This window comes from Kockovaella imperatae (genome assembly GCF_002102565.1).
Source record: "Kockovaella imperatae strain NRRL Y-17943 chromosome Unknown BD324scaffold_16, whole genome shotgun sequence".
Lineage (NCBI taxonomy): Eukaryota > Fungi > Basidiomycota > Tremellomycetes > Tremellales > Cuniculitremaceae > Kockovaella > Kockovaella imperatae.
In genome coordinates, this window is record NW_019028956.1 from 106,579 (window position 1) to 134,395 (window position 27,817).

At 52.5% G+C, this 27,817-nt stretch overlaps 13 protein-coding genes across 13 annotated transcripts; 8 read left to right on the plus strand and 5 right to left on the minus strand.

Moving 5' to 3' along the window:
• The first annotated feature begins 33 nt into the window (after positions 1-33).
• BD324DRAFT_637744 (hypothetical protein) lies at positions 34-1,037 on the plus strand. The gene is made up of 7 exons (XM_022017041.1): positions 34-159; positions 217-285; positions 340-398; positions 462-605; positions 647-692; positions 733-865; positions 919-1,037. Exons 1-7 carry the CDS (start codon positions 112-114, stop codon positions 996-998), a joined length of 579 nt encoding a protein of 192 aa, XP_021868224.1. The 5' UTR covers positions 34-111; the 3' UTR covers positions 999-1,037.
• On the minus strand, positions 1,038-2,962 carry BD324DRAFT_637747 (hypothetical protein). Its single transcript, XM_022017042.1, has 5 exons — positions 2,531-2,962; positions 2,328-2,464; positions 2,206-2,275; positions 1,278-2,160; positions 1,038-1,225 (listed from the first exon to the last, which is right to left on the minus strand). The coding sequence occupies exons 1-5, from the start codon at positions 2,797-2,799 to the stop codon at positions 1,157-1,159; spliced, it is 1,428 nt and encodes a 475-aa protein (XP_021868225.1). The 5' UTR covers positions 2,800-2,962; the 3' UTR covers positions 1,038-1,156.
• Positions 2,963-3,338: 376 nt separating this feature from the next.
• On the plus strand, positions 3,339-4,329 carry BD324DRAFT_653637 (NUDIX hydrolase domain-like protein; the record flags this gene model as incomplete). The annotated part of the gene is made up of 5 exons (XM_022018682.1): positions 3,339-3,535; positions 3,600-3,624; positions 3,676-3,816; positions 3,860-4,231; positions 4,273-4,329. 5 exons carry the CDS (start codon positions 3,339-3,341, stop codon positions 4,327-4,329), a joined length of 792 nt encoding a protein of 263 aa, XP_021868226.1.
• Positions 4,227-6,191, minus strand: BD324DRAFT_183626 (hypothetical protein). Its single transcript, XM_022012119.1, has 2 exons — positions 5,755-6,191; positions 4,227-5,704 (listed from the first exon to the last, which is right to left on the minus strand). The coding sequence occupies exons 1-2, from the start codon at positions 5,839-5,841 to the stop codon at positions 4,463-4,465; spliced, it is 1,329 nt and encodes a 442-aa protein (XP_021868227.1). The 5' UTR covers positions 5,842-6,191; the 3' UTR covers positions 4,227-4,462.
• A 5-nt stretch (positions 6,192-6,196) lies between these two features.
• On the minus strand, positions 6,197-8,211 carry BD324DRAFT_637754 (hypothetical protein). The gene is made up of 3 exons (XM_022017043.1): positions 7,972-8,211; positions 7,825-7,907; positions 6,197-7,766 (listed from the first exon to the last, which is right to left on the minus strand). The coding sequence occupies exons 1-3, from the start codon at positions 8,173-8,175 to the stop codon at positions 6,314-6,316; spliced, it is 1,740 nt and encodes a 579-aa protein (XP_021868228.1). The 5' UTR covers positions 8,176-8,211; the 3' UTR covers positions 6,197-6,313.
• A 464-nt stretch (positions 8,212-8,675) lies between these two features.
• Positions 8,676-10,090, plus strand: BD324DRAFT_184393 (hypothetical protein). Its single transcript, XM_022012121.1, has 2 exons — positions 8,676-8,740; positions 8,783-10,090. Exon 2 carries the CDS (start codon positions 8,818-8,820, stop codon positions 9,835-9,837), a length of 1,020 nt encoding a protein of 339 aa, XP_021868229.1. The 5' UTR covers positions 8,676-8,740; positions 8,783-8,817; the 3' UTR covers positions 9,838-10,090.
• A 1,155-nt stretch (positions 10,091-11,245) lies between these two features.
• BD324DRAFT_653640 (hypothetical protein) lies at positions 11,246-12,935 on the plus strand (the record flags this gene model as incomplete). Its single annotated transcript, XM_022018683.1, has 2 exons — positions 11,246-11,499; positions 11,555-12,935. 2 exons carry the CDS (start codon positions 11,246-11,248, stop codon positions 12,933-12,935), a joined length of 1,635 nt encoding a protein of 544 aa, XP_021868230.1.
• Positions 12,936-13,121: 186 nt separating this feature from the next.
• On the minus strand, positions 13,122-13,939 carry BD324DRAFT_653641 (hypothetical protein; the record flags this gene model as incomplete). The annotated part of the gene is made up of 3 exons (XM_022018684.1): positions 13,122-13,339; positions 13,396-13,502; positions 13,551-13,939. 3 exons carry the CDS (start codon positions 13,937-13,939, stop codon positions 13,122-13,124), a joined length of 714 nt encoding a protein of 237 aa, XP_021868231.1.
• A 365-nt stretch (positions 13,940-14,304) lies between these two features.
• BD324DRAFT_584334 (nucleoporin complex subunit 54-domain-containing protein) lies at positions 14,305-16,208 on the plus strand (the record flags this gene model as incomplete). The annotated part of the gene is made up of 6 exons (XM_022013679.1): positions 14,305-15,252; positions 15,298-15,413; positions 15,458-15,551; positions 15,611-15,848; positions 15,894-16,063; positions 16,116-16,208. The coding sequence occupies 6 exons, from the start codon at positions 14,305-14,307 to the stop codon at positions 16,206-16,208; spliced, it is 1,659 nt and encodes a 552-aa protein (XP_021868232.1).
• Positions 16,209-16,448: 240 nt separating this feature from the next.
• Positions 16,449-19,679, plus strand: BD324DRAFT_637764 (hypothetical protein). The gene is made up of 18 exons (XM_022017044.1): positions 16,449-16,722; positions 16,779-16,894; positions 16,960-17,332; positions 17,406-17,622; positions 17,676-17,767; positions 17,805-17,918; positions 17,970-18,010; positions 18,068-18,243; positions 18,299-18,361; positions 18,401-18,508; positions 18,554-18,635; positions 18,677-18,749; positions 18,799-18,846; positions 18,890-18,953; positions 19,005-19,072; positions 19,132-19,316; positions 19,374-19,455; positions 19,495-19,679. Exons 1-18 carry the CDS (start codon positions 16,585-16,587, stop codon positions 19,510-19,512), a joined length of 2,058 nt encoding a protein of 685 aa, XP_021868233.1. The 5' UTR covers positions 16,449-16,584; the 3' UTR covers positions 19,513-19,679.
• Positions 19,680-19,872: 193 nt separating this feature from the next.
• On the plus strand, positions 19,873-22,243 carry BD324DRAFT_637765 (P-loop containing nucleoside triphosphate hydrolase protein). The gene is made up of 8 exons (XM_022017045.1): positions 19,873-20,300; positions 20,415-20,711; positions 20,777-20,882; positions 20,932-21,251; positions 21,304-21,364; positions 21,410-21,481; positions 21,534-21,787; positions 21,840-22,243. Exons 1-8 carry the CDS (start codon positions 20,147-20,149, stop codon positions 22,172-22,174), a joined length of 1,599 nt encoding a protein of 532 aa, XP_021868234.1. The 5' UTR covers positions 19,873-20,146; the 3' UTR covers positions 22,175-22,243.
• Positions 22,244-23,039: 796 nt separating this feature from the next.
• On the plus strand, positions 23,040-25,473 carry BD324DRAFT_184934 (magnesium transporter NIPA-domain-containing protein). Its single transcript, XM_022012122.1, has 12 exons — positions 23,040-23,382; positions 23,444-23,468; positions 23,524-23,695; positions 23,745-23,759; positions 23,812-23,887; positions 23,929-24,001; positions 24,047-24,134; positions 24,185-24,327; positions 24,367-24,474; positions 24,511-24,551; positions 24,600-24,805; positions 24,852-25,473. The coding sequence occupies exons 1-12, from the start codon at positions 23,324-23,326 to the stop codon at positions 25,256-25,258; spliced, it is 1,413 nt and encodes a 470-aa protein (XP_021868235.1). The 5' UTR covers positions 23,040-23,323; the 3' UTR covers positions 25,259-25,473.
• Positions 25,434-27,764, minus strand: BD324DRAFT_637770 (hypothetical protein). Its single transcript, XM_022017046.1, has 5 exons — positions 27,320-27,764; positions 27,151-27,274; positions 26,999-27,108; positions 26,848-26,958; positions 25,434-26,802 (listed from the first exon to the last, which is right to left on the minus strand). Exons 1-5 carry the CDS (start codon positions 27,682-27,684, stop codon positions 25,539-25,541), a joined length of 1,974 nt encoding a protein of 657 aa, XP_021868236.1. The 5' UTR covers positions 27,685-27,764; the 3' UTR covers positions 25,434-25,538.
• Between the last annotated feature and the right edge of the window lie 53 nt (positions 27,765-27,817).

Consider the following 27,817-nt stretch of genomic DNA (forward strand, 5'->3'; position numbering starts at 1 on the left):
ATCAATTGATCGAAAACTGGGTTCTCTAAAATACCACGTCAAGTCAATGTTGACAGGTTAGTGGTCTGCACGTCGCGTCTCGACGGTGCTATACTTGAAATTGACGCACTTATGGACGACGACTATTACAGCTTGCAGTCTATCCTGGCTGACAATCATGTGAGTCATGACATCCGTTCTCTACGCTACTTCTTCATTGGGCTGACACTCGCACAGAAACTGTCATGTACCTTCACACTGGACGTGCCGGGTCTTGGCTATCTAGAGGGGAGTACAGAGCCAGATGTGAGCCTGAGACACTGCCGCTGTCGTCGGCTGTAGCGACTGAACATGGCATAGATACATCAGAATTCAAAAGTCGAAATACCATTCTGGCTGGCTCAGACCCTGTCTCTGAAGTGAGGCATCCTGCGTCCTTCCCTGCATAGTCCCAATGCCGTACAGCTGAGCGACTATCGCAGTGAATTCACGACATTCCCCTTGCCCCCGGCTTATTCGAACCGTGTAAGAGCGGCCCTAAATGCCTCAGCTCCATCGGTCAAATTATCGCACCTTGTTGGTGGAGGAGGATGCTGGTATCGCTGGGGTCGGCGCATAGCGGAAGTGTGAGTCAGGTCTCAGACCCCTCGCTAATCTGATCTAACAGCCTCGATGATCAACCTCAAGCGGATCTACTGAACATGCTCCTCAACGTGAGTCATTTTGTTCCGGTTTGTGCTCATCTTCGCCCAGGCCTTCCTCGCTCGTTTACCGCCACTGCAAGATCTTTCCGCTCATATTGCTTCCGCCGATCATTCCATACCCGAGGGCGACGCCGGTTCAGGCGAATCGTTCAGGGAAGGCATGGAAGGAGATGAGAGAGATTGTCAGTGATAGCATAGAGATGCCTGCTCTGGTACTGACACCACACCCTGGCAGTGTTCTCGGTCGGGCAGGACAGCGCTCGAATCACAAAAGCTTGGTACGATTCAAATGGCCGAAAGGCCGGCGGTCGGTGAACTGGATTAAGACACTCAAGAGAACCTTTGTAATCGTTGTTGTTGTCATATATTGCATGGAGATTTAGCGCTGTCTACAGACTGCCAGAAGCGTAGCCAGACTGATCCTACTCAGCTCGATAACCCTCCGTCATATACCACAACAGAAGGCTGCAGATCTAGCCCGGCCCGCTCTTGGTCCGCTCAAGATAGCTCCACCACAGATTGTCAACAAACCGCTCGTCGTTCTGAGCAGTGAGTGGTCAGCCAGATGCTCTGCTTTTTCATCACCACACTCACATGCAAGAGCCACATGACTTGGTCAATGAGCTCTCCCTTGCTCCTAACTCCGGGCTGCATGTGGCCAACATTGAACATGAGGGCCTCGCGTAGAGGGTCTCGCGAAGGTATCTGGTGACCATTGAGGGACGTCTCAAGTGGCCCTTGCGGTGGAAGAGGAGGAGGAGGAGGAGGAGGAGGAGGAACGGCAGCGGCTTGCGCGAATGTCGCTTCGCCGACCTTTGACGACTTCTTTCGAAGGTCTGGGGAGACAATTGCGTTTTGACCGGAAGGAGGGGGAGCCCATTGAGACAGGAGATCGGAGGCGGTGACTGAATTCTGCAGATGTGATGGCTCTGGCAAAGGTGGTGGTGGGACTTGGCCCTGGAGGACGACCGGGTGGCCACTGCTTTGCGGGGCGGGAGGTTGGGGTGGCGGTGAAACGAGGGGCGGAGCGGATGGCATGGGTTGGCTTCTTGGGAGACCGAGGAGAGAATTTAGCAGATCTTCTGCTGATTGACCAGTAGGTAAGTCGGCGGAAGTCGGGACAGGCAGAGGATCCGGTTGTGGTGTCACAGCATAGTATTGTGGGGCTTTCGCGGTCACGATATCATTGTCTACAGTCTGCCGTGTGAGTCGTGCGGGATCGCTTGGCGGTGTCATGCCTGTTGCCTGTGCGTGTTGTCGAGGGATAGCGGATGTGTCAGAGACCGAACGTCCCCATAAATTGGCTACAGACAGACCCGCAAACAATCTCGAAAAATCGTCTGCTGGAAGGGGAGCGTTTGTTGGCTTCGAGGTGGGAACAGGCGGCGGTGGAATACTACCAGGTGAGGAATTGTTCAAAGGGATAGCAGATGCGATAGATGGACTTGGCTGCTTTTTGACCGGTTCTCCACATATTCTGAACATGTCAGCAACCTCGTCATCTGGGAGAGAGACCACCCACCGAACTATTGTATCCCTGAACTTGATCACGTCCACCTGACCATCGCTGAACCATACTCCGCGTCGTTGTTCTTTGTGTTCGTCAGCAAGGCACAATGAAAGAGATCAGAGGGCGGAGCTCACTCTCTCCTCTGCGAGCTACTTGGAGAGTACTCGAATCGACAACGGTGCATTTGATCTCTCCGGGGACCAATGGAATGAGAACATTTTTGACCGTTTGACGATTCAGCATGAACAGAGCGTATTCCGGTGCTTTGGATCTGTCCATGAAGAGGATAAGATGATCAGTTGACATGAGGCAGAAACGATTCCGAGACCACACACACCTTTTCACCACAAACAAAGGTCCTTCCTGTTTCTGCTTCTCCCACTCGCCTGCAACTTCATCGTATTGATATATTACTGAATAGACACTGGTCTCCAAGATTTCTTCAACTGTCGGATCATTCCTAGTCACTGAGCGAAAGTTTGTCGCGTTCCGAAAGTCAATGACCCGTTGATCTTCCTGAGGTGTCGAGGAGGAGGATGACGCCGCTTGAGGTCCAGATAGTCCAAATTGAGGTTTCTTGGGAAGATGGGATGGAGTATTCGGCATCGTCGCGTACGGGAATGGCAGCGAGAGAACTAATAGGTTCTCCTCTGTGCACGCTACCAAGACGCAGATGCTTTGCTCAAATGAGATGGATGTCAAGAGAAAGATAAGGAGATATGACAAGCTCCTATTATTTCGAGACTTCCAAGTTGCCGGTTGAAACCAGGTTTGAAATGCTGAGAGACTTCTGCATCCATACCCTGCACTTTTGTGGTCCATCCGGTCAAGGTTTGAGCAATATGAGCAAGCACTTCGGACGTAACATAAGTTGTAGGCTTCAGGAATGTTCTGCGGGCGCTCTGAGAGCACGACCGGCTTCCTGTAGCCTGACAAAGTCCCAATTGACCAGGTCAGGCACTCTCTCCGACTCAGGTTCATCACGGTCTTTCACCAGTTCGACGACGCGTCATGCCAAATCAGCGTCAAAGACAAAGCCAAAACCGAACGCTAGCTACTACGATGGACCGAGACAGGCTTCTTCTTCTTCTTCTCGGTCACAGACTCCAATCGATCCCTTCCATGACCCCTTCACCATTAAATCCATGCGGACAATCCGCTCAGCTCTGAAGTATCCTCCGAAACACTCTCCAGCGGATTGTCCCCCTCACACTGTTGAGGTTGGTGCCCGACCACCTTCCGAAGCGGCTATTCTCCTCCCTTTGATGAACATTCAAGGAGAACCATGCATCTTATTGTCGAGGCGGTCAGAGAAGTTGCGAGTACACGCTGGCGAAGTCAGGTGAGGCGCATTTTTTTGGTGTCGACAAACGTGCCAGAGCGCAGGCTGACAATGGCCCCGTCAGCTTTCCTGGAGGCAAAGCAGACCCTGTAAGCGTTTCTTGAGTGCTCCTGGGGCTCAAGCGACTGACGGTCTTCCAGACCGACGCAAACCTTGCTGCAGCGGCCATGCGCGAGGCCGAAGAAGAGCTCGGAATCCCTGTGGAGAACGTCGAGCTTTTAGGTATGCTGGAACCTCCAGAATACAGTCTGGGCAACCGAGCCAGAGTATGGGCGTTCGTGGTGAGTTAAAAAAGACTCTAAAAGTCCTGATCCTGGTGAACAGGGCTTTGTCCACGATCGACCTTTCGATATACTCAATTCTGCGACCCAATTCAGGTCGCAGAAAGTCGGACCACTGACTTCACTATCGCTTAGCGATCTAAAGCCATCGACGTCCGAAGTATCGGGTCTCATCCCCTTCCCTCTATTTCTACTAGCCGACAAAGAATCAGACCGTCGATCACTTCATTTCTTCCGGATGGATCCTGGGAAACCGTATTGGAAATACAAAGTCGGAGACTTGTTCGTCAATACAGATGGGACTGGACAATCGATAGAGGGGCTTCGCTCTGACAAGTGTGAGGTGTGGGGACTGAGCGGATGGTTCTTACATCGACTGTTGAAGCGTATGGGTTTGACTGAAGACCCAGTGATGGTCAATGAATGAGCTATAGAGCGCAGCTCATGCATTGACAGGCTCAGATACGGTCTGAGACCGGCACAGAGACTCAGGGCAATCTGACTTACACCTGATTTCTACCACTCATCCAAGATTCATCGCCTCAAAGCGCGGGTCGCACGAACGCATCTCCTTGGGGGGAAACATCCACACTGCCTGTATCATCTCTCTGGCGGGCCCTCTTGGAGCTATCAGCGAGGTGCGCGTTCAATACGAGACGAGCTTACAAGATACTCGTCTCTGATCGCATTTGCAGCTGAAGGCGATGACAATAAGCCACGATCGAATTCCCGAAAGCTCATCGATCTGTATGGCCGCTGATAGGCTTTTAGCTGCTACCATCACATACGTCCAATGCTTGCTCACCGCTGACCAGTGCGTACTTTCGCTCGCGAAGCTCGCCACTGTTCTCGGCGTGTCGGCCGTGACGGTGCGGGTCTCGCTTTCGTCATCCCACCATAGATCTTCAAGAATCGAACATTGAGTCATTCGCATAAGCTCCCCACGACGAGGCTTGAGTGTGTCCGGCGTTTCGACGACTGGCGAAGCAGGACGTGATACCGCCCGACAGCCCCTCGAGGCACCTGGTCCAGCACTGTCATCGCGACTGGGAGGCAATGGGAACTCCGCCACCAGCTGCTCCTCGTCGTCACCCCAGTCATCCATCACACGCTCGGGCCTCGAGTCCGATCCTTTGAAGAACGACGGAAGTACCTTTGGCGAAACAGGACTGAGAAGTCGGAGTGTGAAGATGTCAAGGTCAAAGTCAGAAGCGGCGGCGGCGGAAGGATGCAGCCTTGGACGCCGATGAGCTTTCGGGGTATGACCAGCTTGATCCTTTCGAGGCGAGAGAACGGTCTCTTGTGAAGATAACGAGGAGTGAGCCCGGTGTTTGTTGGAACGCCTGGTGGGTGTTGTTGGCGTAGGGGAGATCTGAGGATTGAAGGGCAGATCGACGCGAGGTGTCGGCGGAGTGACGAGATTTGAGGATGCTGGTGAGGGTGGAGAGCAGCCTTGGATTCGTGATGTCGCCTTTCGAGGTGTTTGATATGCGCTTCGGGGGCTCATCCTACTCGCGTGATCCGGCATAGCTTCAGAATCATCATCTTGGTCGTCTATGGGCCGGCGCGAGACTGTCCATAGTATAGGGATGGCTAGAGGAGGTCCAGATGGACGTCGTGTACAGTCATTGAAGGACATGAGAGCGTCGGAGAAGTCGAGACATGAGCTACGGCTAGGTTTATCGCTCTGAGCGGTGGTCAGCGTCTTATGAGGGTATGTAGCTCCAAGGACACGTACATGGCTTTCCCGCAGCGCTCGATGTCGCCGAGCTATATGATCCTCTTCCGTGCCATAGTAGTGATCGCTCTTAGCCAGTTGACGAGCTGTTGAAGTGCAGACATCTTGCTTTCTGGGATCAAGATCTGTACGTTCCAGTTGAGAGATCACCTGCGAATGACTCAGCGTGTGTCAGGTATATCACGCTAGATCGTACGCACCGACTTTGATCTCAAGCTTGCATCTCGGATCGCGGTCCTCGTCCCTCTCATCCCCTTGCTCGTCGGCGTTGGCTGGTCCCGATTCATAGCCTTCCTAGTCCTACCCTCTTGAATGAATCGAGTATATACAAAGGCGGACCGATGACGAGGGCGAGTCCCACGATGTCATTCACAGCAGGTCCTTCCCAAGCGATGCAGGTTGTCCAGACCACACTCATGGCAATCTCCACAGGTACCCTTTGGACGCGTCGGTGTGGAAAGGAATGCTTGTGGTCTAGCACGGTGTGTGTTCTCCGTTCACGTTCCTGTGAGTGCCTTCACATCGTCCTGTCTGTTCCTTTACTTCCGTCACACTCCCAGCCCCTCTCTACTGTACCGAAAGTATGGCTGCATACGATGCATCCATGACCTAAAGGGGTCGCTAGACACTCCGACAAACGATGTTTCTGAAACATGAGCCAATCCTGGATTGAATAGAGCCTGAAACGTGCCACATTCATGGCAATCACCGATGACCTCGAGCAAGGATCACGTCGAACTGCGCCATGCACAGCGAGGATCACGATATACTTGTTGCTACATTGTTCCACCATTCTCTCTCCCGCAGTGGCAGCGTACCTTCCGCCTCTTCCAACTCATCCACCCATCGCGCCACATCCGTGGTGCTCAGCCGTCTATCTCCTTCTAGGCTTTTGAGTCTTTCCACAATGCCCTTCATACATCCCTCGTATCGCTGCTTGGCTTCGGGAGCGATCTCCAGCGCCTCGTCATTCAGAGTGACGTGCATGGTCCAAAGCGCTTGTAAGACGATGGATCTCGCCAGCCATTCCGCATCCCACCCACACGGCCAAGGTAATTCGACGCTTTCTTTCCTCCCAATCTGGGAACTGGAAGCTAGCCTGGTAGGGTTTAACCATCCCCAACTTATCGATTCCGCCGCCTTGGTCCCGTAAGCCAGGGCATTTTCGATCAATTGGGCTGAATTCCGCTTGGCTGTATCGTTGATACGGGCTAGTCTCGCTCGTGACAGACTTGCCTGACTGAGGTCGTGCAACACGCTCGACTTGAATGTCTTGGGTGTACTGGCCGATGTCGGGAGTTCCAAAGCTTTGGTCAGATGTGTGATGGCTTCCCCCAGATGAAACCATGCGCTCTGACCGAGCTGACTCGGTCCAGCTGGAGCTTGGCCAGAAAGAAACATGAGCCTGTGCGCAATGGTCTGTTCGACTTCAGCCAAGGTGGTCAAGATATCCGCATGGAGCGTGGCCTCTTCAGGCGGATTCAGATCCAAGCTCGTCAAGAGGGATGTCAAGGCCACAGTGGCCTTCTCAAGCGACGGTTGGGATTCTGTAACTGTACCGAGTTGTGCTTCGGATCTGTGCATCCGCCAGACTATATCGTCGAGGGCGAGTAAGACTTTGATTTCGCCGAAATCGACCTCTGCCTGTTTTGATTTTGGCGTCATGGTGGCTGCTTGATCGAGAATCGTCCGGACGACTGTCTGATCCTCCGCAGATGCGATTGCAGGTGGATTTAAAGTCGTCCATAGAGTGAGATGAGTCTCAAGTGATAGTAGGCAAGTGTCGATGTATGTTGAAGGCGTGGGAAGATATGTCTCATAGCTGGCTGCCTGTTCTAGTGATGCCTCATCACCATCCAACTCCATCTCGTCTGCAGGTGGATCCTGTGAAATGTCGTCCTCGGGCTGGGCATCTGTTTCGGGTGTCCGCCTCTGTAAGAAACTCTCCTGCCCTTGCAAGACTTGGGACAATATCGAAACGGCCTCCAAACGTAGGCTCCTGACCTCTTCGTCTTTGTCCGAATGTAAATCTTCCAAAACTTCCGCCAGCTCAAGTATCGCCTGAGCGAGGTTATACGCCGCATCGAGACTCAACAGGACTTCCTGAGTCAACGTCATGGCGTGTCGGTAGAGGTTGATAGATGTCGTCAGGTAGGACAGCGAGGAAGGCGGTAGGAAGAAGGAAGTAGCCAGAGTGAACAGGACTCGAGCTCTAGCGACTCAGAGTCAGCAGGTCGAACAGGTTCATGGGACACCGAACACAGACTGACTGATTGTAAGCCGCATCGAATGTCGGTTCGTAATCGTAAGCCATTTTATACAGATCCAGAGCCTTTTCATAGAATCTCTGTGCCTGCCAAGGCTCGCCTCAGCCCAGAACATGGAACCACCGGGTCCGTAACCCCCTTATAACCCACCTTATCACCATCCCTGTACCTCTCACCCTTCTCCTCCATCTCCACTCCACCATCCAATGCTTCATCATACGTATCATACGTCACCTCCCGCTTGTTTTTCCCGGCTTTCTTGTTATGTCGTCCCGAGGCGGGACCAGGTGACCTGTCATCTTCCTGACGTCTCTTCAGCGACTTAGGACCTGGCATGGTGCTTCCCTTTTGCATAGGCCACAAAACGATGATGCTTCATGATGCTTCGGCTCAAATGATTTTTATGGCAAAGCCGATCGTCGGCTCGTTTGTGGCAATGTGGCTCATGACAAAGTACACAGCGATGGCATACTGTACATGTGTTTAGCTATAACACTAATCGACGGTGCTCCGTTCAATGATCCGCACCCTTGTGAGCTTCTCTCGTGGTCTCTTCCGATCCCGATGCAAGTGTCGAGATCTGGATTGTCCGCACGCAAGCCGGTGAAAATCTTCAACACCGGCCAGGCGGGCTCGACGCTTCAATGCTTCTGCCCGGGCCGAATCGCTATCGCCGGGTGATTCATGCTGAGAAGATCTGGCATTCGCGTGCTTTGTGGCGCAATCCCACAAAGCTCGACTGAATGGGGCCATCACAGGTCATCCTTTATGAAGGTAGAACGGCATTGTGAGAAGCAAACTATAAGCATGTCTTCTCCGTGAAAGGTGTCATGGCCGAAGGAAGGTGACCACGTCGCGGCCATAGAGCTTGCCAGCGTGAATGTTACTCGAGGCTTCTATACTCCTTCGCTTAAATAGCGTGAGCCTCTTCTGCTTTTTTGCCACTCTCATCCCCTCCAAGGCCAACAAGACATCTGCTTCTCTAATAGGCCCAAAATGAGATCCCCCACAGTAGCCGAACTCATTCGTCTCGCAAACGATTCGGAGCGACAAGACTATCTTGAAGGAAGATGGGACGTCTGCCAAACTCTCAAAGACCCCTTCCTCGGTACGACAGGGGCGTCGTCTCGCGTAGATCTGTCCCAAGCCACATGGGCCGTAGATTTCCTCGTGGAAGAAGCACAAGAGGCTTTACGCAAACAGTCCATCGGGCTCAGCAGGCAGTTGACAACTGCCTTGAAGGAAAAAGACTACGGCGAAGCTGCAAGGCTATCTGGTTGGCTCGCGACAGATTTGGCTCTGGACACGGGCACCGACAAAAGGCCTTCAAGCAGCTGCGAAGATAACAGCGACACAGGACGAGGGACCGCCACTCCAACCGAGGCTTCTGGTCCCAAGAATGAGAACGAGGGAGACAACAATGAGACGACTCAGAACTACCCTCACAAGCAGTATCTCATCACACATCCTTCATTTGAGCCAAGGTCTCTTTTCGCTCTGGACGATCCCAGTGTCCAGAGACCCGACATCAATCGAGGAGAAATCGTCACCGAGCTGGGCGGGCAATGGGGGAAAGGGTTCACATCTTCAGGCATCTCCATGACCTCAAAGGGGAACGGAGCAGAATCTTTCCTTGTCAGCGAGGGGCAACCGGACGAATACTGGTCAATCCGACCGACGTCTGTCAATGAGCTTGATGCAGGCTACACTGGAGATGACCGTCCTCCTGCTCCCAGTTATCGACCTGGAGAATGGGTGTCTGGAAGAAATGACGATGAGCTCACGTACGTGCGTGTTGAATCAGACGGGACCGTCGGATCGCGACCTGACAATCACCCTCTTGGACCGAGGACTGGGGAGAGCAGCTCCCGACTGGCCCCATTCGCAGCTTTGGGCTTGGGCGATCTATTGCCCGACACGAAGAGGACAGCCGCTACTACCCGAAGCGGTCGAGGTGATGCCTTCCATTCATCGCGAATCCCCTCAAAGCCAAACAGGTCCGAGTACAGTCGATGAGACGTACTTTTCATGACTCGACCTGACCTTGAGACTGCGAGTGGCTCATCGCCGTCCAGAGTCCGGTCATAGCAAGAGCAAAGAAAGTAAGAAAGATCTCAGATGAGGCAAGATGATGATCTCCAAGTCCTCCATGCTCGCACCAAATCAATCACCCTCTATTCCAATCCTTGTGCACAGGGTCGTCTGAATCCGTCCAAATCTGATCGTAGCGTGCGCTATAGAAGTCGGTCCGCGTCAAATGCATGATCAGAGTAAACTCTAGACGAATGGTGATCTTGGACTTGAAGCTGCCCCTGATCAGGTAGGCTTAGAGAGTCCGCTTCGCCGGGTTCTAAGAGTCAGCTGAACGGATGATCTCGACGGCAGGCAATGCTGTTTCTACCCTTTAGCATGTTTCGTCGTGCACGTCGTCAGCCAGTCCTGGTTGAGATCCTCTCTCCCTATATCCCACAACCAGCCATGTCGGATTCGCCGTGGTGTCCACCACCCGTGAAAATTTGACTCAATGGTCCAAGGTCAAAAGTCGAGATCCAAGATGAATGCAGAGTCCCGGCTTCCAGGAACGGGGTAGTGAGAAATAGGTTCCAGTCGTGTGCCGATGCCATTCTGGGGTCACCGTTGGCCGATGTATGAGCCATGATGAGCGGCAGCAGCAGCAGCAGCAGCAGCAGCAGTAGCCCCTCTGAATGGCTACCCGCCACAACCTTATTAACCTATCGGGCACCCCAAAAACGGAATTTAATCTCGTAATGGAAAATCTTCTTCCTCAGGACACAGCAAAGATGCCCGGCGAAGCCTCACTCACCGCCCTTGCCCTGCTGGCCGGGGTCCAGTGTTCATTATATCAATGCACCCAGTCGTCTCAATTGCTGCTGAGTTCGAAACTTGTACCATATACATAACGCTGCGCTGTGGATTCCACAGCACTGTCCACACTCTCCTTTCATACAAAAAGTATAGTCATCATCAATTTCAGTGCGCAGTGAGCCTGAGCCCCTGTGGTTTCATCTTTTTGGCTGCATATGGGAGGCTGACTGGTCGGTCACAGCTTTCGCAGTAACTGAAGGATCTACTCAGCTCCATCCATCCATCCATCCATCTATCCATCCTTCCTTTCTCTAGAGTCGGCTTCGGACAAGAGCTGGCTGGACAGTGTCACTGAGACAATCACGAGCTCCCGTAGATCATCGTAGTAAGCCGTTATAGAATATCTGAGACAAATAACGGGGGCTCACTCTTTTCCACAGGCCCTTTTGATTGAATCGCTTGCGGTTGGCGAGATCAAGCATCCCCCATCCCATCGACCTTCCTTTCAAGCAGCTCCACAGCATACACTATTTGGACCCCGCTCTGTTGAGAACGAGTCTAGCGTTGGCCACTCGGCCTCATTGAAACACTCCTTATCATGGTCCCATATCTGCCATCACTCACCTCGTCTCGACATTCCCTCACTTCAATGACTGTCATTGTCTCTGCGATCATGCTGCTGCCTCTCTCGTTAGCTGCGGCTCAAAGCACCACCACTACTGGTACAGCCCGTTCAACCACTACGACAACAGCAACAACAGCAAAGACCAGCACTGCCAATACCGGATTGGAAGCTACACCCTCACTGACTATCTATACTGTGCCAACCTTGACAGCGTGTGACGAGTTCCGGTAAGTCGTTTCATTCATCAGCACCGCCATAACACGCTGACATGGTCTCACCCAGCGTTCAATGGGCGCTATCCAACGAGGATCCAGTGTTTCAAATCATTGACATGCAAGTCGTCAACATTGATGTACCCCAGTCCATCCCTTCTTCTTCCTCAACCACCGCTACATCTACCACATCATCAACCGCTGCAAAGACCACGGCTACATCGGCCAAAACCACCACTACCACCACCGCCGCCACGTCGTCTGCCAAGACTGTCAGTAATCTCAGGGAGCGAGCCGTTCTCGAGCCTCGTGTGCAGATCAACGATACGATCACTACCCAAACCGCCGCAGTCGGCTACTCTTGGATCGTGGATGTACCTCAAGGTAGATACTATTTCCTAGGTCTCATAGGCGACAGCTTTGGTACACACGCCACCAGTAATATCTTCTCGGTCATTGAGGGCTCCAACACGAGCTGCCTAGCGACCTTTCCTTCGGAGTCTTCGTCTACCTCCTCTGCCTCATCAGCGACTTCCACATCCGCAACAAGCGCCAGGACCTCCTCGTCATCATCGTCAACCTCCATCGTCCCGACGAGCTCGACGACGGCAGGTATTGCAGGAGCCAACGCTTCGGATTCTGGCAACAGCGGTGGAGGAATATCTGGCGGAGCCATCGCCGGGATCGTTGTCGGCGCGATTCTCATCTTGCTCCTTGTCGGCGGATGCCTCTTCTGGCGAAGAAGGCGAAATGCCAGGCGCAACGACCCGTTCGGTGGAGGAGAGAAGACGGATACGGGAAATGAACGTGGGCGTGGAGATCCCGTAGGCGCATATCAATTGAGATCCACGGACGGGGACAGCCACACCGCCATCGATGTGGAGAAGGACCATCAAGCGAGCATTGCATCCGAGTCAGCACATGGACATCAGACTCCCAACATCCTTTTGGGCGATCTTGGAGGGAGATTCGACCGTTTTCCTCGTCCCTCGGCATCTGATGAAAACCATCATCAAGATCCATTCTTTACGCCTCCCAGCCCACCGTCAAGCGATGAAGCGTACGGCGGGTTCGTGACTCCTCCCGTCTTTGGCGATGACTCGGACGATCATCACGATGGTCGCAGAGCGTCTGAATTGCCGCCTGGAGCCTCGCACGCTATCGAAGGACAGCGTACGAGATCCATGTCACATCCTGCAGAGGGAAATTTGGGCCTCTTGAAGCAGAGTGCATCAGGGTCAACCCTCAGTGCAGTCGTTAGAAGTGGATCCAAACGGGCACGTAAACCCGTGCCTAGTCTCGGAGCGGAGCTCAGAGGACAAATGAAAGATGAAGATCGACAGAGGAGAGTCTCAGCGAATGGACTGGGAGATTTGACCGGACCGAGAGAGTCATCTCAAAAAGCCAGTTTCCAAATCATGCCGGATCCACCCATGGCACCACATTCATGATAGGACTCATTCTTGACACCTTTTACCCGCTGGACGGAAAGACCTTGCGCGACACTAGCACACCTACTGTATCGCTACAGTTGTACCAGTGGTATGGGATGGACATTGTGAATATTCTTTTGGAATCACAGTTGAGGCAAAAGAGCTCGATGGGCCATGCATCTCCTGTGTGATAGATCCGATAGATCATGCTTTCTTCTCCGCTTGATCAATCTTCTCCAGCTCGTTTCTCACGAATTGGTCCAGCCCTTTGGGCAATATACAGGGACCATTCGCCGTTATAAGCCGATAGGATGGCATGGCCTGGTATGTTTTCCCGTCGATCTGACCGTCCTGGACGAAGACCGTACCTAGAGTATCCTCAGGTTCGGCTATACGTCCAGCAGGAGGGAGAGCTCGCTCATCTGGTTTGTGGTACATCAGCTTCTTTCTTTGTTCGGAGTAGAAAACGATCACGAACCACAGAGGTTGATATAGCCATCTGTCGGCCTGGCGGAAGCTTCGAACGCCAACTGTTCACTGACATTGGCGTCTAGTCCAGCTCGTATCAAATCATGCAAGAGTTTCCTACCGTTTCAATCAGGAGTAGTTGGTATCACGTATCTGGTGACTCACAGAAACTCGGAATTCTCTTGGAAGTCGTTCAGACCGCTGTCTTGAAAGAGTGGCAGATAACCCAAGACTGTCCTCGATCCTGGTGAAGGTGGACTCGGTAAGAATGAAAGCTCTATGCGGCGAGTAGAAGAAGAAGTGTGGTACCATAGATACGGGTGTTCTGGATCTTGGGTTGATGATGATGGGGGATTTGAAGACGAAGCGCCCACGCTGGAGGATGAGGATGAAGACTGGTGTAATGACCGGATGGGGGTGAGAGACGATGACGATGGTAATGGTCTTGAAGACGTATAAGGAGCTCTGGGAGCTAGACAAAGGGTTGTAGCGACATCTGTCAACACTCTGGTACCCTTCGCCCGTTGAATGTACCTCGCTATGCTCGTCTTCATGATGTCTCGAGTGTGCTGTTCGTTATCGATCATAGACCTGGCAGGCGTCACCTGCTAATCGCGGAACCAAATTTTCCTCCTTTCGCGTTCAAAAGGTTGTGACGGGTGGATTCTGTGGTTCTCCCTTGCTCAGGTCGACTCGCGAGCAGGCTAGTCCTCGATCTCTCTTGGTTTGGAGCGAGTAGCCTCAAGAATTGCGAGCCATCATGTCCACATTTTCTTTCGGTGAGGTTGACATTGCCATACGGACTATCGACTGACATCTGCTGGCAGGATCAAACAACGCTCAAGGTGGAACTTCTGCACCCATGTTTGGTGCTGGTGCGTCCTTGTCCAGCCAACATGGCGAGATCTACTGATACGAAATGTCTTCTTCAGGCAATAGCGGCACCCAATCAGCCCCTTCCAGCTCTTTGTTCGCGCAGCAACCGGCTCCACAACAATCGACTGGTGGATTGTTCGGTTCAACAAACCAACAACAGCAGCAAACTCCATCTGGCGGAGGCCTTTTCGGCTCGACTACGACACAACCGAATCAGCAACAAGGCTCTACGACGGGTGGTCTTTTTGGAGCGTCGGGTCAGCAGCAACAACAGAATCCCCAGGGATCATCGTTGTTTGGGGCAGCGACGACACAAGGGACCTCGTCTGGCGGTCTATTCGGAAATACCAGTGCTCAACCTTCGACCGGCACCGGCCTCTTTGGATCGACCAATACGGCGAACGCGCAGCAGCAGCAGCAACAGCAGCCAGCCCAGCAGAATGGCGGTCTTTTCTCTTCAACTGCTCAAAAGCCCACAACCGGACTCTTTGGATCCACCGCTCAACCTTCCTCGGCTCAGGGATCTTCATTATTTGGACAGTCCGCTCAACCAGGACAAGTACCCCAAGGGACAGGTCTCTTTGGTCAGACCTCAACGAGTACGGCCCAACAACCTGCTGGAGGTCTGTTTGGCGGAGGGAGCAGCAGTCTGTTTGGTAATTCCCAATCTACTCAACCTCAACCACAACAATCGTCGGGCTTATTCGGATCCACCTCTCTACAACCCTCCTCTGGCGCGGGCGGTCTCTTCGGATCGACCTCTCAACCTCAGCAAAGCTCTTTGTTCTCCTCAACCAGTCATACTCAACCTCAGTCATCTTTGTTCCCTTCGACGGCTCAACAGCCGAGTCAATCGGGATTGTTCGCGTCGACCACGCAGAACCCTATGAACGCGTCGGTAGCTGGATCAAAGCACGAATTAGATATTGAATCGCGGATGATGGCTGTCAAGAACGCTTGGGATTCAGCGTCTCCAGAATGTCGATTCAAGGTGAGTCATGTGCAAAGCAGGCACATGGAGCTGAGGCGTCTTCAGTACTTCTTCTATAACAAGGTTGATCCTGGAACAACGGGTCAATACGGCCGACCGCCTGGTGCAAACGATGATGCGAAATGGGCCAAGGCTATGAGGGATAATCCGGATCCGCAATCGTGAGCAATGGACCCAGATGGACGGTGTTGACGTTGAAAAACAGAATGGTGCCTGTCCTCGCGACTGGCTGGGCGGACGTCAAAAAACGAGTCGACATGCAGGAAAAGATTGCTAGTGTTCATCAGGAGAAGATCAAGGTGTGTCGGGGGCGGCTCCATAGCTACGAGGGAAAAAGTCGTGCTGATGAGAACTCTAGGAGATCTCCATTGCCCTCTCCCAACTTTCCCGCCAGACATCCCTTTCCACCTCGATCCGCCTCGCTGCCCTCCAGACGCAACTCACGACTCTCATGCACCGCTTGATTCATCTCGTCGCTCAGACACCTCAATTTATACCGATCCTGCAGTCCACTGCGTTCAGACAAGAGGAAGCTGCGGTTGCTAAAGTCCTGGAAGGAGTCAAAGCCGATCTGGAAGGTAAAGGCAAGGCAAAAGGTGGCAGTGGGACTGGTATCGTGGGATTAAGAGCCTCCTCTATAGGCTCAGGTGCGCTGAATAGGAGAGGCACGGGTGAAGGACGCATGATCGGGCAGGTGAATGAGCTTTGGGGCTTAGTCGAGGAGATTAGGAAGATGCGCAAGGGCGTCGCTGCAGGAGCGAATAGGGAGGGCTGGCTAGCCGATGAACGTGCATTGGCGGAGATCGCAGAGGTGAGAGCGAGATGTAGTGATCAAGGCTGTTCTTGCTAATGTCTTTCTGAAGATCCTATCCACTCAACAGATGGCCCTTCAAAGGTTATCGGATTTGACGCATGATTCACTATTTGACGCCGATGTCATGCTGCCATCAAAATGACGAGCGTATGCATGAGAGATGACGAACTGGTAGCGATGACTCGGAAGCATATGTGCTTCACACGCCTGGTATCGAGAAGCATGAAGCACGGCGCAACGGCTCAGCTGGTGACCTGTAGACGGCGCTGTTCCCGGAACTCAATCCGGGGGGTAGTTCGGGAATCGTGGCCTTTGAACTCGGGGGCAAAAAGAATGACGATCGAAAGCCAAAACGTTACAAAAGGCTGGGCATTTCTTTTGACCATTCCCCCCTCCCCCATTGTATCCTTTGGCAGAACCCCCATCACAGAGGAGGCAGAGGCCTTCGTGGCAGTGAGGCGGAAAGTTTGAAAGCTTGACCAAGTGACTTGTTTGTATCCACAACCTGTCCTAACCCCATGTTCTCCAAGAGGCCCGCGACGATCCCTGTCAAGTCGGATCCATCGATCCGCCGTAATGCTTTCTCACCGGATTTATTGGTCTCTTTACCGGCTGGCGAATCCGTCAAGACCGTAGGCGATATCTTTGCGTATACCGTGAGTCAGGTGTGGGTGTATGCCTGACATGCTGCTGATGTATATATCGTTTGTAGGCACAGAAGTATGGTGACAAAGTGGCTTGCTCGTATCGAGATGTGGTGGATATCGTTCAAGAGCCCAAGATGGTCCGGAAGCCCGATGGCTCGGAGGAAGAAAAGATGTGGAAGTAGTGAGTCGGGGACTAGTGGAATCCCCTCTGGTTAACATGCTCTTGACGACTGAATCCTGGCGCAGCTTCACTCTATCGCCCCCTAAGCCTGTCACGCATCGCGAACTGGATGCTCGAATCTCATCACTCGTTTCTGGTCTCCTCTCACTTGGCTTTACGACCACCTCGACACCGATAGCGTCGAGACCCCGAGCGTCAATATACGCCGATACGTGCTTGAATTGGCAGCTGTTCGCTCAGTCCTGTGCTCGATTAGGGAGCACCATCACCACTGCCTACACTACGTTGGGCGAGGAGGGACTCTTGACGAGTCTCGTCGAGCCGGATGTGGAATTGGTATTCTGTGGTGAAGAACAACTTGGACTCGTAGCCAAGGTGATTGGACGGGCTGAAAGAGTCAAATGGGTCGTGTATGACGCTTCGAAGCGCTTAGATAAGGTGAGCATGGGTCCGGGTCCGATTGACCGAGTCAAGCGGGTGTGTGAGACTAGAATTGACGTCGCGATTAAAGGGACTGATCGATACGATTCGCTCAACTGTGGAGTCTCGGCATGGACGGCTGGTGTCCATTTCTGAGCTCGAACAGCTGGGCACTCAGAATCCCGTGCAAAGGGAAGATCTTGGACCCAAGCCTACACCCGAGGACCTCTTCTGCATTATGTACACCTCAGGTTCGACGGGTGCTCCAAAGGGCGTGCTATTATCGCATGGAAACGTTGTCGCTTCTTGTCCGTTTGTTTTCGAATGTCGAGGCGGGTCTTGTCGCTGACATCTGATCCAGTGGCTGGATCAGTCGCGCTCTGGGGCAAATACGCGTACCCCAAGACGGATCTCCTGATGGCCTATCTTCCTCTGGCACACATTCTCGAACAGGTAAGCATTCAGTCCGCTTCTTGAGCTGAGCACTCAGTTCCTCGAATATACTTTCTATCTGCTCGGGGTACAAGTTGGCTACGCGAGCGTCAAGACCCTACTCGATGATAGTGTACGCAATTGTCAAGGGGACTTTGCAGCTTTCAAACCGGTACGCTCAACCGCGTCCCATGCTTCGTCTGCTGACTTGACGTCCTCCAAGACAATGATCGGAGGCGTCCCTGCTATCTACGAGATGATCCGGTGAGACAATGTTCAGCGAAATCGAGACTTCTGGCTCCGAGCTGACTCGCTGTGCAGAAAAGGAATGATGAAGAAGATCGCAGAAGCTGGACCTGTCGTCGGTGGGATCTTTGGACTCGCAGTCAAAGGGAAACAGACACTGCCTTGGCCATTAAGCTCTGTCATCGACAAAGTGCTGTTCGCGAGAGTCAAGCAAGCGACTGGGGGAAGGTTGAGGGTCTCTGTCTGTGGAGGTGAGCCGGTTGCTTTTCTCATGTTCTTGCTCTCATCGGCTGATCACTGAGATAGGAGGTGCGCTCAGCAAGGACACACAGCTGTTCCTCAGTACAGTTCTTGCGCCGATGATGATCGGTGAGTTGGCGTGTCGTCTTCCCTCTCTAACGGTCTCAGGCTATGGTATGACAGAGACTTGTGGTATGGCTTCTATCACTACGCCAGAACATTGGTCGATCGGAAGTGCCGGTGTACTTGGACCATCATGCGAGGCAAAGCTGATCGGTGAGCCACTGACTGACCTTATCGACTCGAGCTGACGTCTCACAGACCAGCCTGACTTGGGATATTCCGTGTCCCATCACCCGCCGCAAGGGGAAATCTGGCTACGTGGGCCGAACATCTTTAAAGGGTGAATGACGTCCAATGGTACCGGAATTGACGGTGTTTCAGGTACTTCAAAAGAGACGATTTGAACGCTGAGAGCTTTGAGGATGGGTGGTTCAAGACAGGGGATATTGGCCAGGTAGGATCTCGGCAGCCATCACTCGCAGCTTGGAACTGACGATAGCCAGTGGGACACCGACGGTACCTTGAGGATCATAGATCGCGTGAAGAACTTGGTACGTGTGACCTGGCTCGATGGTCCAGGTTGACGCTCTACAGATTAAGCTCCAGAATGGCGAGTACCTGGCTCTGGACAGAGTAGAGTCGATTTACAAGACGTGCAGTGAGTCTAATCCCTCATCTTGATGAGTCCATGCTCATGACCCATCCACAGACGTTGTCATGATGCTATGTATTTGCGCGCCCCCACAGGCCGATCGACCGATAGCCATTGTTTATCCGGTGGGTTTCGGGTTCTTTCGACTGAAGAATGAGACTGACGGCATGACCCTCCAATTCAGCACGAAGGCAATCTTCTCGTGCAGCTCAAGGCAGCCGGCATCTCCGTAGATGGAGGTCCGCCCCAGTGGACGAACAATAAGCAAATCAAGGATTTTATCAAGACATCACTAATGTCATCTGCAAAGCAAGGCGGGCTGGTTAGAGCCGAATTGATCAAGGATGTGGTTTTGACTCCTGAGGAATGGTGAGTGGTAGATCTGATCTGTCAAGGGGCGAGTCAAGAGTTGAAACGACACAACAGGACACCTGACAATGGCATGTTGACACCTGCTATGAAACTTGCCAGACCACAGATCGCTCAGAAATACGCTAAAGAAATTGAGGTGAGTCACCTGGGTGTCCCTCAGGCTGATATAGAGCAGGCTGCATATACCAAGTAGGCTTGTTCTTTTGATGAGCAGTACGCGTGGAACCAAGATATGGGGCTTTTCGGAGGACACTCAATACCTGCTTGTACGATGTCTGTATACTGCGATCCAGGGCCCTCCTGATCTGCATCACTATCTCCGCGGTCGCGGGGTTTGCATACCTTGCTCTTCCTTTGGCAATCAGTCCAGTCGTTGAGGTCTTATCAAAGTCCTCCCAAATGATTTCCAGAACATGTCACTCCGGGTAATCACACCTGACCAAGCTTGTCTCGTCATGTCTGCGCCGCCACCTGCGTATCCACGTTTGGCTGCTCCTTCAGTGTCCACGTTCCCCGCCGCACCGTGACGATCCTCGGATCCGCATTACCGATGCACGGCGGTGGCAACAAAAAAAAAGAGAGAGCTAGACGATGACAATCCCCGTTTCTTGCAGAGTTCTCTTTTTTACCCTGTGCACTTCGCTTGCCGCGCAAGCGTCTCAGGCGGTCTGTCATCGACTCGACACGAGAACAGTTATAAAGGAAGAGGAAGCAGACGACGAAACTGGGCAGTTAACCCTCCTTCATCAATCTCCGCCCTTCGACACCATTCGGCCGTCTGGACGCGGGGAGTCCGCACCTTCATCTGTCTAAGCTTCTTCTCGACGATGTTAGACATCTTGACCATCATTTGGAGCCATGTCGAGTTGTTTCTTAACTCCCACCCATTCTTGAGAGACGGTACGACCTTGTTCCTCAGTGGCGCGTTACTCGAAGGAGCTAGGCGATTGGTGACTTGGGCCATCAGTGCTTTCTATGCTGGTGAGTTTTTCGTTGCGTGGCATGAGCATACCTCTATTCAAAGGCGCGAGGGGCTTGCCACCCTCTGAAGATGTACGCCCTACATGTATTGACGTGACTGACTCTCGTGCTCAGCCTCGACCCTCACTGTACGGATCTCCGAAGCGGACGACTCGTATCTCTGGCTTCACAGCTATCTCTCAGACAATTCGATGAAAGTACGACCGGGCCAAACAGACTCTCCGACCTCCTTCTGGGTCTCGGTCCTGGAGTTGATCTATCCGACCGGTCGTTGCCCTCCTCGGGATGTCACAGTCCAGGCTACCCCGTTGAGAGATCCTCATCTTTGGCATTGGCAGATGGAGGAAAAAATGAGAGAAAAACAGGATATCATGCTAGGCAAGTTGAAGTTGAGAATGACTCCGTCGACAGGTGAGCACCAACCATGCCATATTTGGCACTGAGAGAATGTTAGCTGACATAGAAGCATGTGATAGGCCAACGCCAAGCTATTCGATTCAAGAATCACATCCTCCGATACAAATTCTACGAAATCAAGAATGACAATGGGTTCTCGTGGGCTAAGAATTGGATAGAGATATCGTAAGTTGACCTTGGTCTGTTCGGCAAGTTGCTGACTCCCATGACACAGGTGCCTCTTCGCAACCCACGAACTCTTCCAATCGCTCGTCGAACAAGCTCGACAAGAGTATCTCCTCCGTGACGAATCCCGTATAGCCATTTATACGCCTCGTGGTGGAGGACGAGGCGGAGAAGGATCCTGGTCAAAGACGATCCATAAACCTTTCAGACCTTGGAAATCGGTGGTATTGCCTGCTGGAGTCAAGGAATCCATCTTGGAAGATGCTTCCGACTTTATAAACGAAGAGTCATTCTATCGACGACTAGGATTGCCATATAGGCGAGGATATCTGTTGCATGGTCCGCCCGGGAGCGGGAAAAGTAGTCTGAGTGAGTGCTTCGGCTGAGTCCGAGGACCTCGAACTGACCATTTATCCTTTAGTCCTAGCACTGGCGTCACACCTCAAATTGGATGTCTATTACCTGGCATTGGGCTCGAAAGAGTGAGTAACAAATCGGATGATTGCTTGTGCTGATATAGTCAAAAGTCTTGACGACGGCGCCCTTCAATCTCTCATGGCTTCTGTTTCCTCTCGATCGATTCTCCTCATAGAAGACATGTGAGTCATCTAAGGTCATATCTTGAGGCTTCACTGACGATTGCCGTCGCAGAGACTGTGCGATGAAGGATAGAAAAGCCGAAGACGAGAAGGAAGAAGATGAGAAAAAGGACGATCACAAGGAGAGCGAAGAGGGAAAGGGGTCAAAAGGGAAAGGTTCCGGTGGATCTCAGAACAAATCGGGCAGTTCCATCACCTTGTCTGGTTTGTTGAACGCCCTGGATGGCGTGACTGCGGGAGAGGGACGCTTGTTGTTCTGCACGACGAATCATTTGGAAAAGATTGACGATGCTCTGTCGAGGCCAGGTGAGTACTGGGGATCCAGCAATGTCAATGAGAGTACTGATGATGGGTACAGGCCGATGCGATGTCTGGATACCGTACGCTAACGCGATCCAATCCCAGGCCAAAGAGCTCTTTCTACGATTCTACGAAGACTCTGGCGAGGCATCCAACCCAGCTGCGATCACAGACTCGCCAGAGACGGAGAAAGCACGACCGGATGGACACGTTTCGTTGTCGCCGGCCGACCTGGACGATATGGCCACCAGCTTCTCCAAAGCTATCCCGAATGGTCAGGTCTCCATGTCTGCTCTCCAGAGTTACCTGATGCGGTTCAAGCGTCGACCGAGAGCTGCAATGGACTCTGTCTCAAAATGGGCTGATCAAGGGTTCAAGCAGACTTTGCTTTGATTGATCAATACGAATGTAATGCGTTTCCTGCAAATACAGTATGTACAGTAGTAAAGACATGCATGCAGTAGCATGTCATGCCGAACTTGACCTGAGTCTGGGCTCTTGTTTCAGTTGTTGCTGCCGCTGTTCCCTACTACTGACGACTGAGCATCTTCGTAGACCCTCGTGGCGATGGAGTGGAGAACCGTGTTGGTCTCTCGAGTCATTGTGGGGCGCCTCGTGGGAGGCAGAGTCAAACGAATCGTCGTATTCGTCGTGTTCGTACGAGTAGTGTCTGCGATGACTCCCCTCATACCGCCTCCCAGGCTCTATAAGCCCTGTCAGTCATCGATCCGTGAAATGTCACCTGACTAATGACAGAAACACTCACCAGTCCTTGCCAGGGATCACCACGCGGAACATCTGTATTCTCTCTCATGTTGATGATACGAACAGGAGCTATGGGCGCGGACAAGAACGGGCTCAGTGGGCTACGGTGGAGAGAAAGACTGCATGAAGAACTTGTCAAAAGCTTTACCAGGTTGTCGAGTTGTCAGGGTTGGTCATCGTCCAACATTCCGCTCAAAGGAGGAGAAGGGTGTTCAGACGTGTAAAGATTGCAAGGATGAAACATGCTATCTCGACGGCAAGGGGGGGGGGGAAAGGTCTATATGGCATGACATCAGCATCTTTGTACTCTCTAGCTGCTCTGTCCTGACTCCCAATCGGCCGAGCTTTGATGGAACCATCCATGACATGTTTGCCCTTTGATCCCCCCCCCCCTCTGCCACAACTACAATCGCTGAGCGCCACAATTGGGAGTCGATCCTCTTTTTGGGAATGTACAACGCGTGGAGTCCCCAATTCTCATCTCGCATCCAACATTTGATCCCGTCCGTTTTCTCCCCGTTCCACTCCCTTCTCCCTCCTTTTTTTTTGGCGTGTCGCTCGCTGGACACAGTCTCATCAACAACAACATTACTATCATCATCAGCACAGTATACCGTTTCGGATCTCGATAGACAGCATCGCAGCGGCTTGGAGAAGCGTTGAGATCAGACGGCTGGCACGTCTTCTTGGATAGACTCCTGCATTCACCCTATTGCATCCCGCTGGATACTCGGAGGAGTGAGGAGCAAGCACCGCAACGGTATATGGACAGGAAACATGGTCGAAGATAAATACATTGGATTGACACTCGCTCTGTCCGGGACATTCCTTATAGGGTCAGTTGAACTCTTGGGATTTACATGATCCCTCATGCTGACGTCGGTCAACCTAATCTAGGTCGAGCTTCATCATCACAAAAAAGGTGAGCCTAGGGCCTGGCGTGGTTTTGATCTCTTTGATATTGACGCTCTTGTCAGGGTCTGAACGACGCTGCGAAACGCACATCTTATCCGCATTCTCATCAACGTTCAAATGGGCCCAAGGGCGCATGTGAGCTAGTCGCTGTGACTCTTTGCGTAGCTCATTCTCATTCAGCTGAGGATCTCGCGTACCTGCGTAATCCGATATGGTGGGCTGGAATGATCACTAGTATGTCTCAAACAGAATGATGGGACATATGCTGATGCACTTACTTTAGTGGTCGTTGGAGAGCGTACGTAACTCATCGAGAAAAGCGGAGCTGGAACCGACTGACTCTGGCACAGTTGCCAACTTTGCTGCATACACTTTCGCACCCGCTATCCTGGTGACTCCATTAGGAGCCATGAGTGTCATTATAGGGTATGTCTCGAAAGTCAAGTCTGTGGCTTACCTGTTTAAAGGGCTATTCTAGCATCATTCATTCTAGACGAGAAGCTCGGCAGATTAGGAGTTTGCGGCTGTGCTTGCTGTATCGTGAGTGTTATCTACATACCGTTCCATTCTTACTCGGCTCTACAGATCGGCTCAGTCGTCATAGTGCTCCACGCACCCTCCGATCCAGAGGTCGAGACCGTGGATGAGATCCTGGCATATGCTTCTCAAACTTGTGAGGAGGGTTCTGAATATAGCCAGACGCTACTTAACGCTTCACTCTAGCCTTCCTCCTCTATATCACATTCGTCACCATCTTTTCGACCTACATGATCTTCAAAGTGGCCCCGATACACGGCACAAAGAACCCGATGGTCTACCTGTCAATCTGCTCTTTGGTCGGCAGTGTCTCCATCATGGCTATCAAGGTGGGCTCTAGATGCACTGCATGGCTGATGCCGTCCCAGGGACTTGGTGTAGCCCTCAAGCTCACTTTTGCGGGAAATAATCAACTGACGCATATGAGTACCTATGTATTTGGAGTGGTGGTCGTCGGGTCTATCCTGGTGCAGATGGTGAGTTATGTCATGACGCATTACTGACCCGGTCAGAACTACTTCAACAAGGCTCTAGATACCTTTTCAACCAATGTGTAGGTCACCTGGGCGAGCGGGCGGGGAACTTGGGCTGAATTTCCCAGCGTCAACCCGATATATTACGTCTTCTTCACGACAGCTACTATTGTAGCCTCCGCCATCATGTTCTCTGGCTTCAATACCTCTGGAGGCGTTAATACAGTCTCGCTGATCTGCGGATTTCTCATCATCTTCATGGGTGTCTACCTGCTCAACCTGTCTAGAGAGCCTGAAGCGCCACATCACTCGAGCTTGGAGACTGGATTTATGAGTGGGTTCGACCCGTTTGTCTCGTCCCTTGCTCATCTCCCCCTCAGACCCCCGTATGTCCATGTCAGGTCGGTTATCTATGGAGTCCAATGGGCACAACAATTGGAACTACGCTTCAGTCCCTAACAATTATGCCCCTGGCGGCGTCCTGCAGTCCCCGACTCACGGACGCAGATCCAACATTTACAGAGCCCAGAATGCCACTTTGTTTTCCGCCTTTGAAGAGGACGGCGTCGCTCTCTCAGACTTACCGGAAGAAGATGAGAGTGGAGATGAAGAACGGACGATCGGTAGGAATAGCGCATCTGTAGGCCGAGATGGATCGAGCAGGAGTCTGGTCGGGAGCAGACCGAGTGGGAATGGAGGGGTTGCGGGCGGCACGACAAATGGAAGGACGAGAGAGGGTGAAGTTGGAGGTGGGACACATGCCTCTTATGGGATTGAGAATAGATGAGATCCCGGGGCGATCGGATGAGTCTCATTTTGGCCAAAGGGATCTCAAAGAGGAAGCATCTACTCTCATCAACGGACGAGCATTCATCCATCTCATCGAGTTCAACATTCATTTTCTCCTCTCTGTGTCGCATCTCACCTTCTCCAACATTGGTGTATGCATATCTTGTACGCTAGTCGGGAAACAATGCGCGGAAGGTACCAAAAAGGATTCGCCGGAGAATCGGAAGTGCAACGTGATTCTAGCCCTAAGACGACGTGAAGACACTCTAGGACACCACTCATAATGACTCTATCCTCCTTCTCGCCTCTAGAGATTTCTGCTCCCAGTCCTTGATCATCTCTTCACCTCTATCTTTCATGCTCTCGTACCGCTTCTTCATTTCGACCCTTACCAGATCCTCCAACGTCATGCTTTTCTGTTCTTCCGTCAATTCGTCGACCTGGTGTTCAGACGTATTGAGGACAAGATCATCCATGACTCTTCGAGCTTCTTTAGCGCCGTCCAGGATAGACTTGTCAAGAGCATCTCGAGTAAGGTTGTTGACTCGAGGCGATGGCTTGGCAGGTTTAGAACTGACCAATGTAGATTTCGCTCGGGGGGTCTCGGAAGCAGATGTATCCGCCAGAGTTGCAGGAGGACCGTGTTGGAGAGGTGCTCGCGCAGGCGCTGACTTGGAATGAGCTTGAGCATTTTGGAAGGGGGATGAAGGTGGTATGATTGCGAATCGATCGAGTTGAGACGCAGGTCGTGCAGATTGAGTCGAACCAGCCTTAGAGGACGTCTTGGAGGGTGGTGACGAGGCTCGGATGGTCTTGTCTCCTGCCACTTCGACTTCCGAAGCAGACTCCCCTGCTTCTTCATCCCCTTCCTCCTCTGCGCTTTGCTCTAGATCAGCATCCACATCGACGACTTGAGACTGTTGACTTTTCGCACTGGCCGAGCGCGTAGATCGAGCAGGCTGTCCCGACGCTGGGCGTCCAAGCCCGAGTTGAGAGGTGACAATCTCCACCACCGGTTCAGACTTCTTGCCCTTCTTTTTCCGTCCTCGCTGCTTCGATTTCTGCTCCTCGACCACCGGCTGCGCCTCCGGCTCAACTTCCACGTGCTCATCAACGACAGCCTCTTCTGGTACCTCGGCCTTCTTCTTCCGTCCCCGTCGAGCTTTTATAGGTTTCGGTGATGGCGAAGCAACGCCGAATTCAGGTTCAGGATCTTCTTGCACCGTCTCCCTAGGCTCAGATTCGGCTTCGCTGGCGGTGGGAATATCCACTTTGGCCTTGCTCTTTCCTTTGCCTCTGCGAGGTTTACGCTGCTCAGCAGGCTCGACAGTCGCTTCCTCCGGCGCATCCTCTTCCTCCTTGTCCGCCTCGACTTCTGCCGCTCTGCCCCGTGTTCTGCTGGCGACGCGTGGTTTCGTATGCCTCGGAATCGGTGGTGCCTTGCCGTGCCCCAATTGAGCGACCGCGTCGTCTTCCGCTGCAGCATCATTCTCAGACGCAGCTTCAGACTCCGATGGGGCGGGCGCGTTCCCTCGTTTGGCTCTGTGTGCGTGTCAGCCAGAGCACAAGGAGAACATCAAGCCCCACTTCTTGCCCCCTTTAGGAGCTTTCGCCGGTGCTTGTTGTGCTGTCGATGATGATCCAGCGACTTGCGCGACGAAAAAATCACAGTCGGGTGATTTACTGTAATGTATGGCCCTGTGACGCGGTCAGTGCTTGAAGATGGACTGTCACTCACGTCGGATCATCGGTTGCTTCCCACCCTTCAACTCCATACTCGCAAAGTGGGCAGACCACGAGATCCTCCGCATCCGAGGCGGGACTAAACACGAAACCAGCTTTAGCGAGCTACACGAGGTCAGCACGATCAGCGCAGGGATGTCAGCTCACATTCTTGGCTGTCGGGAGCCAGCCGGCTTTCTGCTTGTGAGGCCACCATTTACCAAACGTTGCTTCACGCCACGAGGAGGATTGAGCAGACGAAGGCAAGTCATCAGATGTCTCATATGTTGTTCTGCGACATCAGCGACGCGTCAAATTGCCCCATTTCTGAGCTCACTTGGTCCCTCGCTTTCTGTTCATTTTGCTCCGACACATGAATTCTGCCCAAGGACAAGCATTCCTCTTGGCATGCTCTTCGTTGGGATCATCGCCTACGTCCCACCCTCCAAGTTGAAGTCCGCATAGATAGCATTGGCACGTATCGTCTTGCTCTTCCCCCTCGGTAGGCTTGAAGAAGAATCCAGCACTGGCCAGGTTTTCAGGCGTCAGGTTAGGATATTGTCGGGGATCCAATGGGAAGATGATGGTCTGGTTGGTGTTTGTTTTCTTTGATTTGCCCTTGGAAGGAGCTGTGGAGTAGAACGAAGCTATACGATGGTCTGTGTTGAGCATCGACACTGTACTAAGCATCTTGGCTGCCATCTTTAGACGTGTCACAACCTAGGACTCTGCAACTGTCTGCCTTGAGGTCGAGTGTCACCTAATCATGATTTCAATGTTGTTGTTGTTGAAAAGGCACACGCGATGGAGGAGACTCGCACTTGCCACGTGGGCA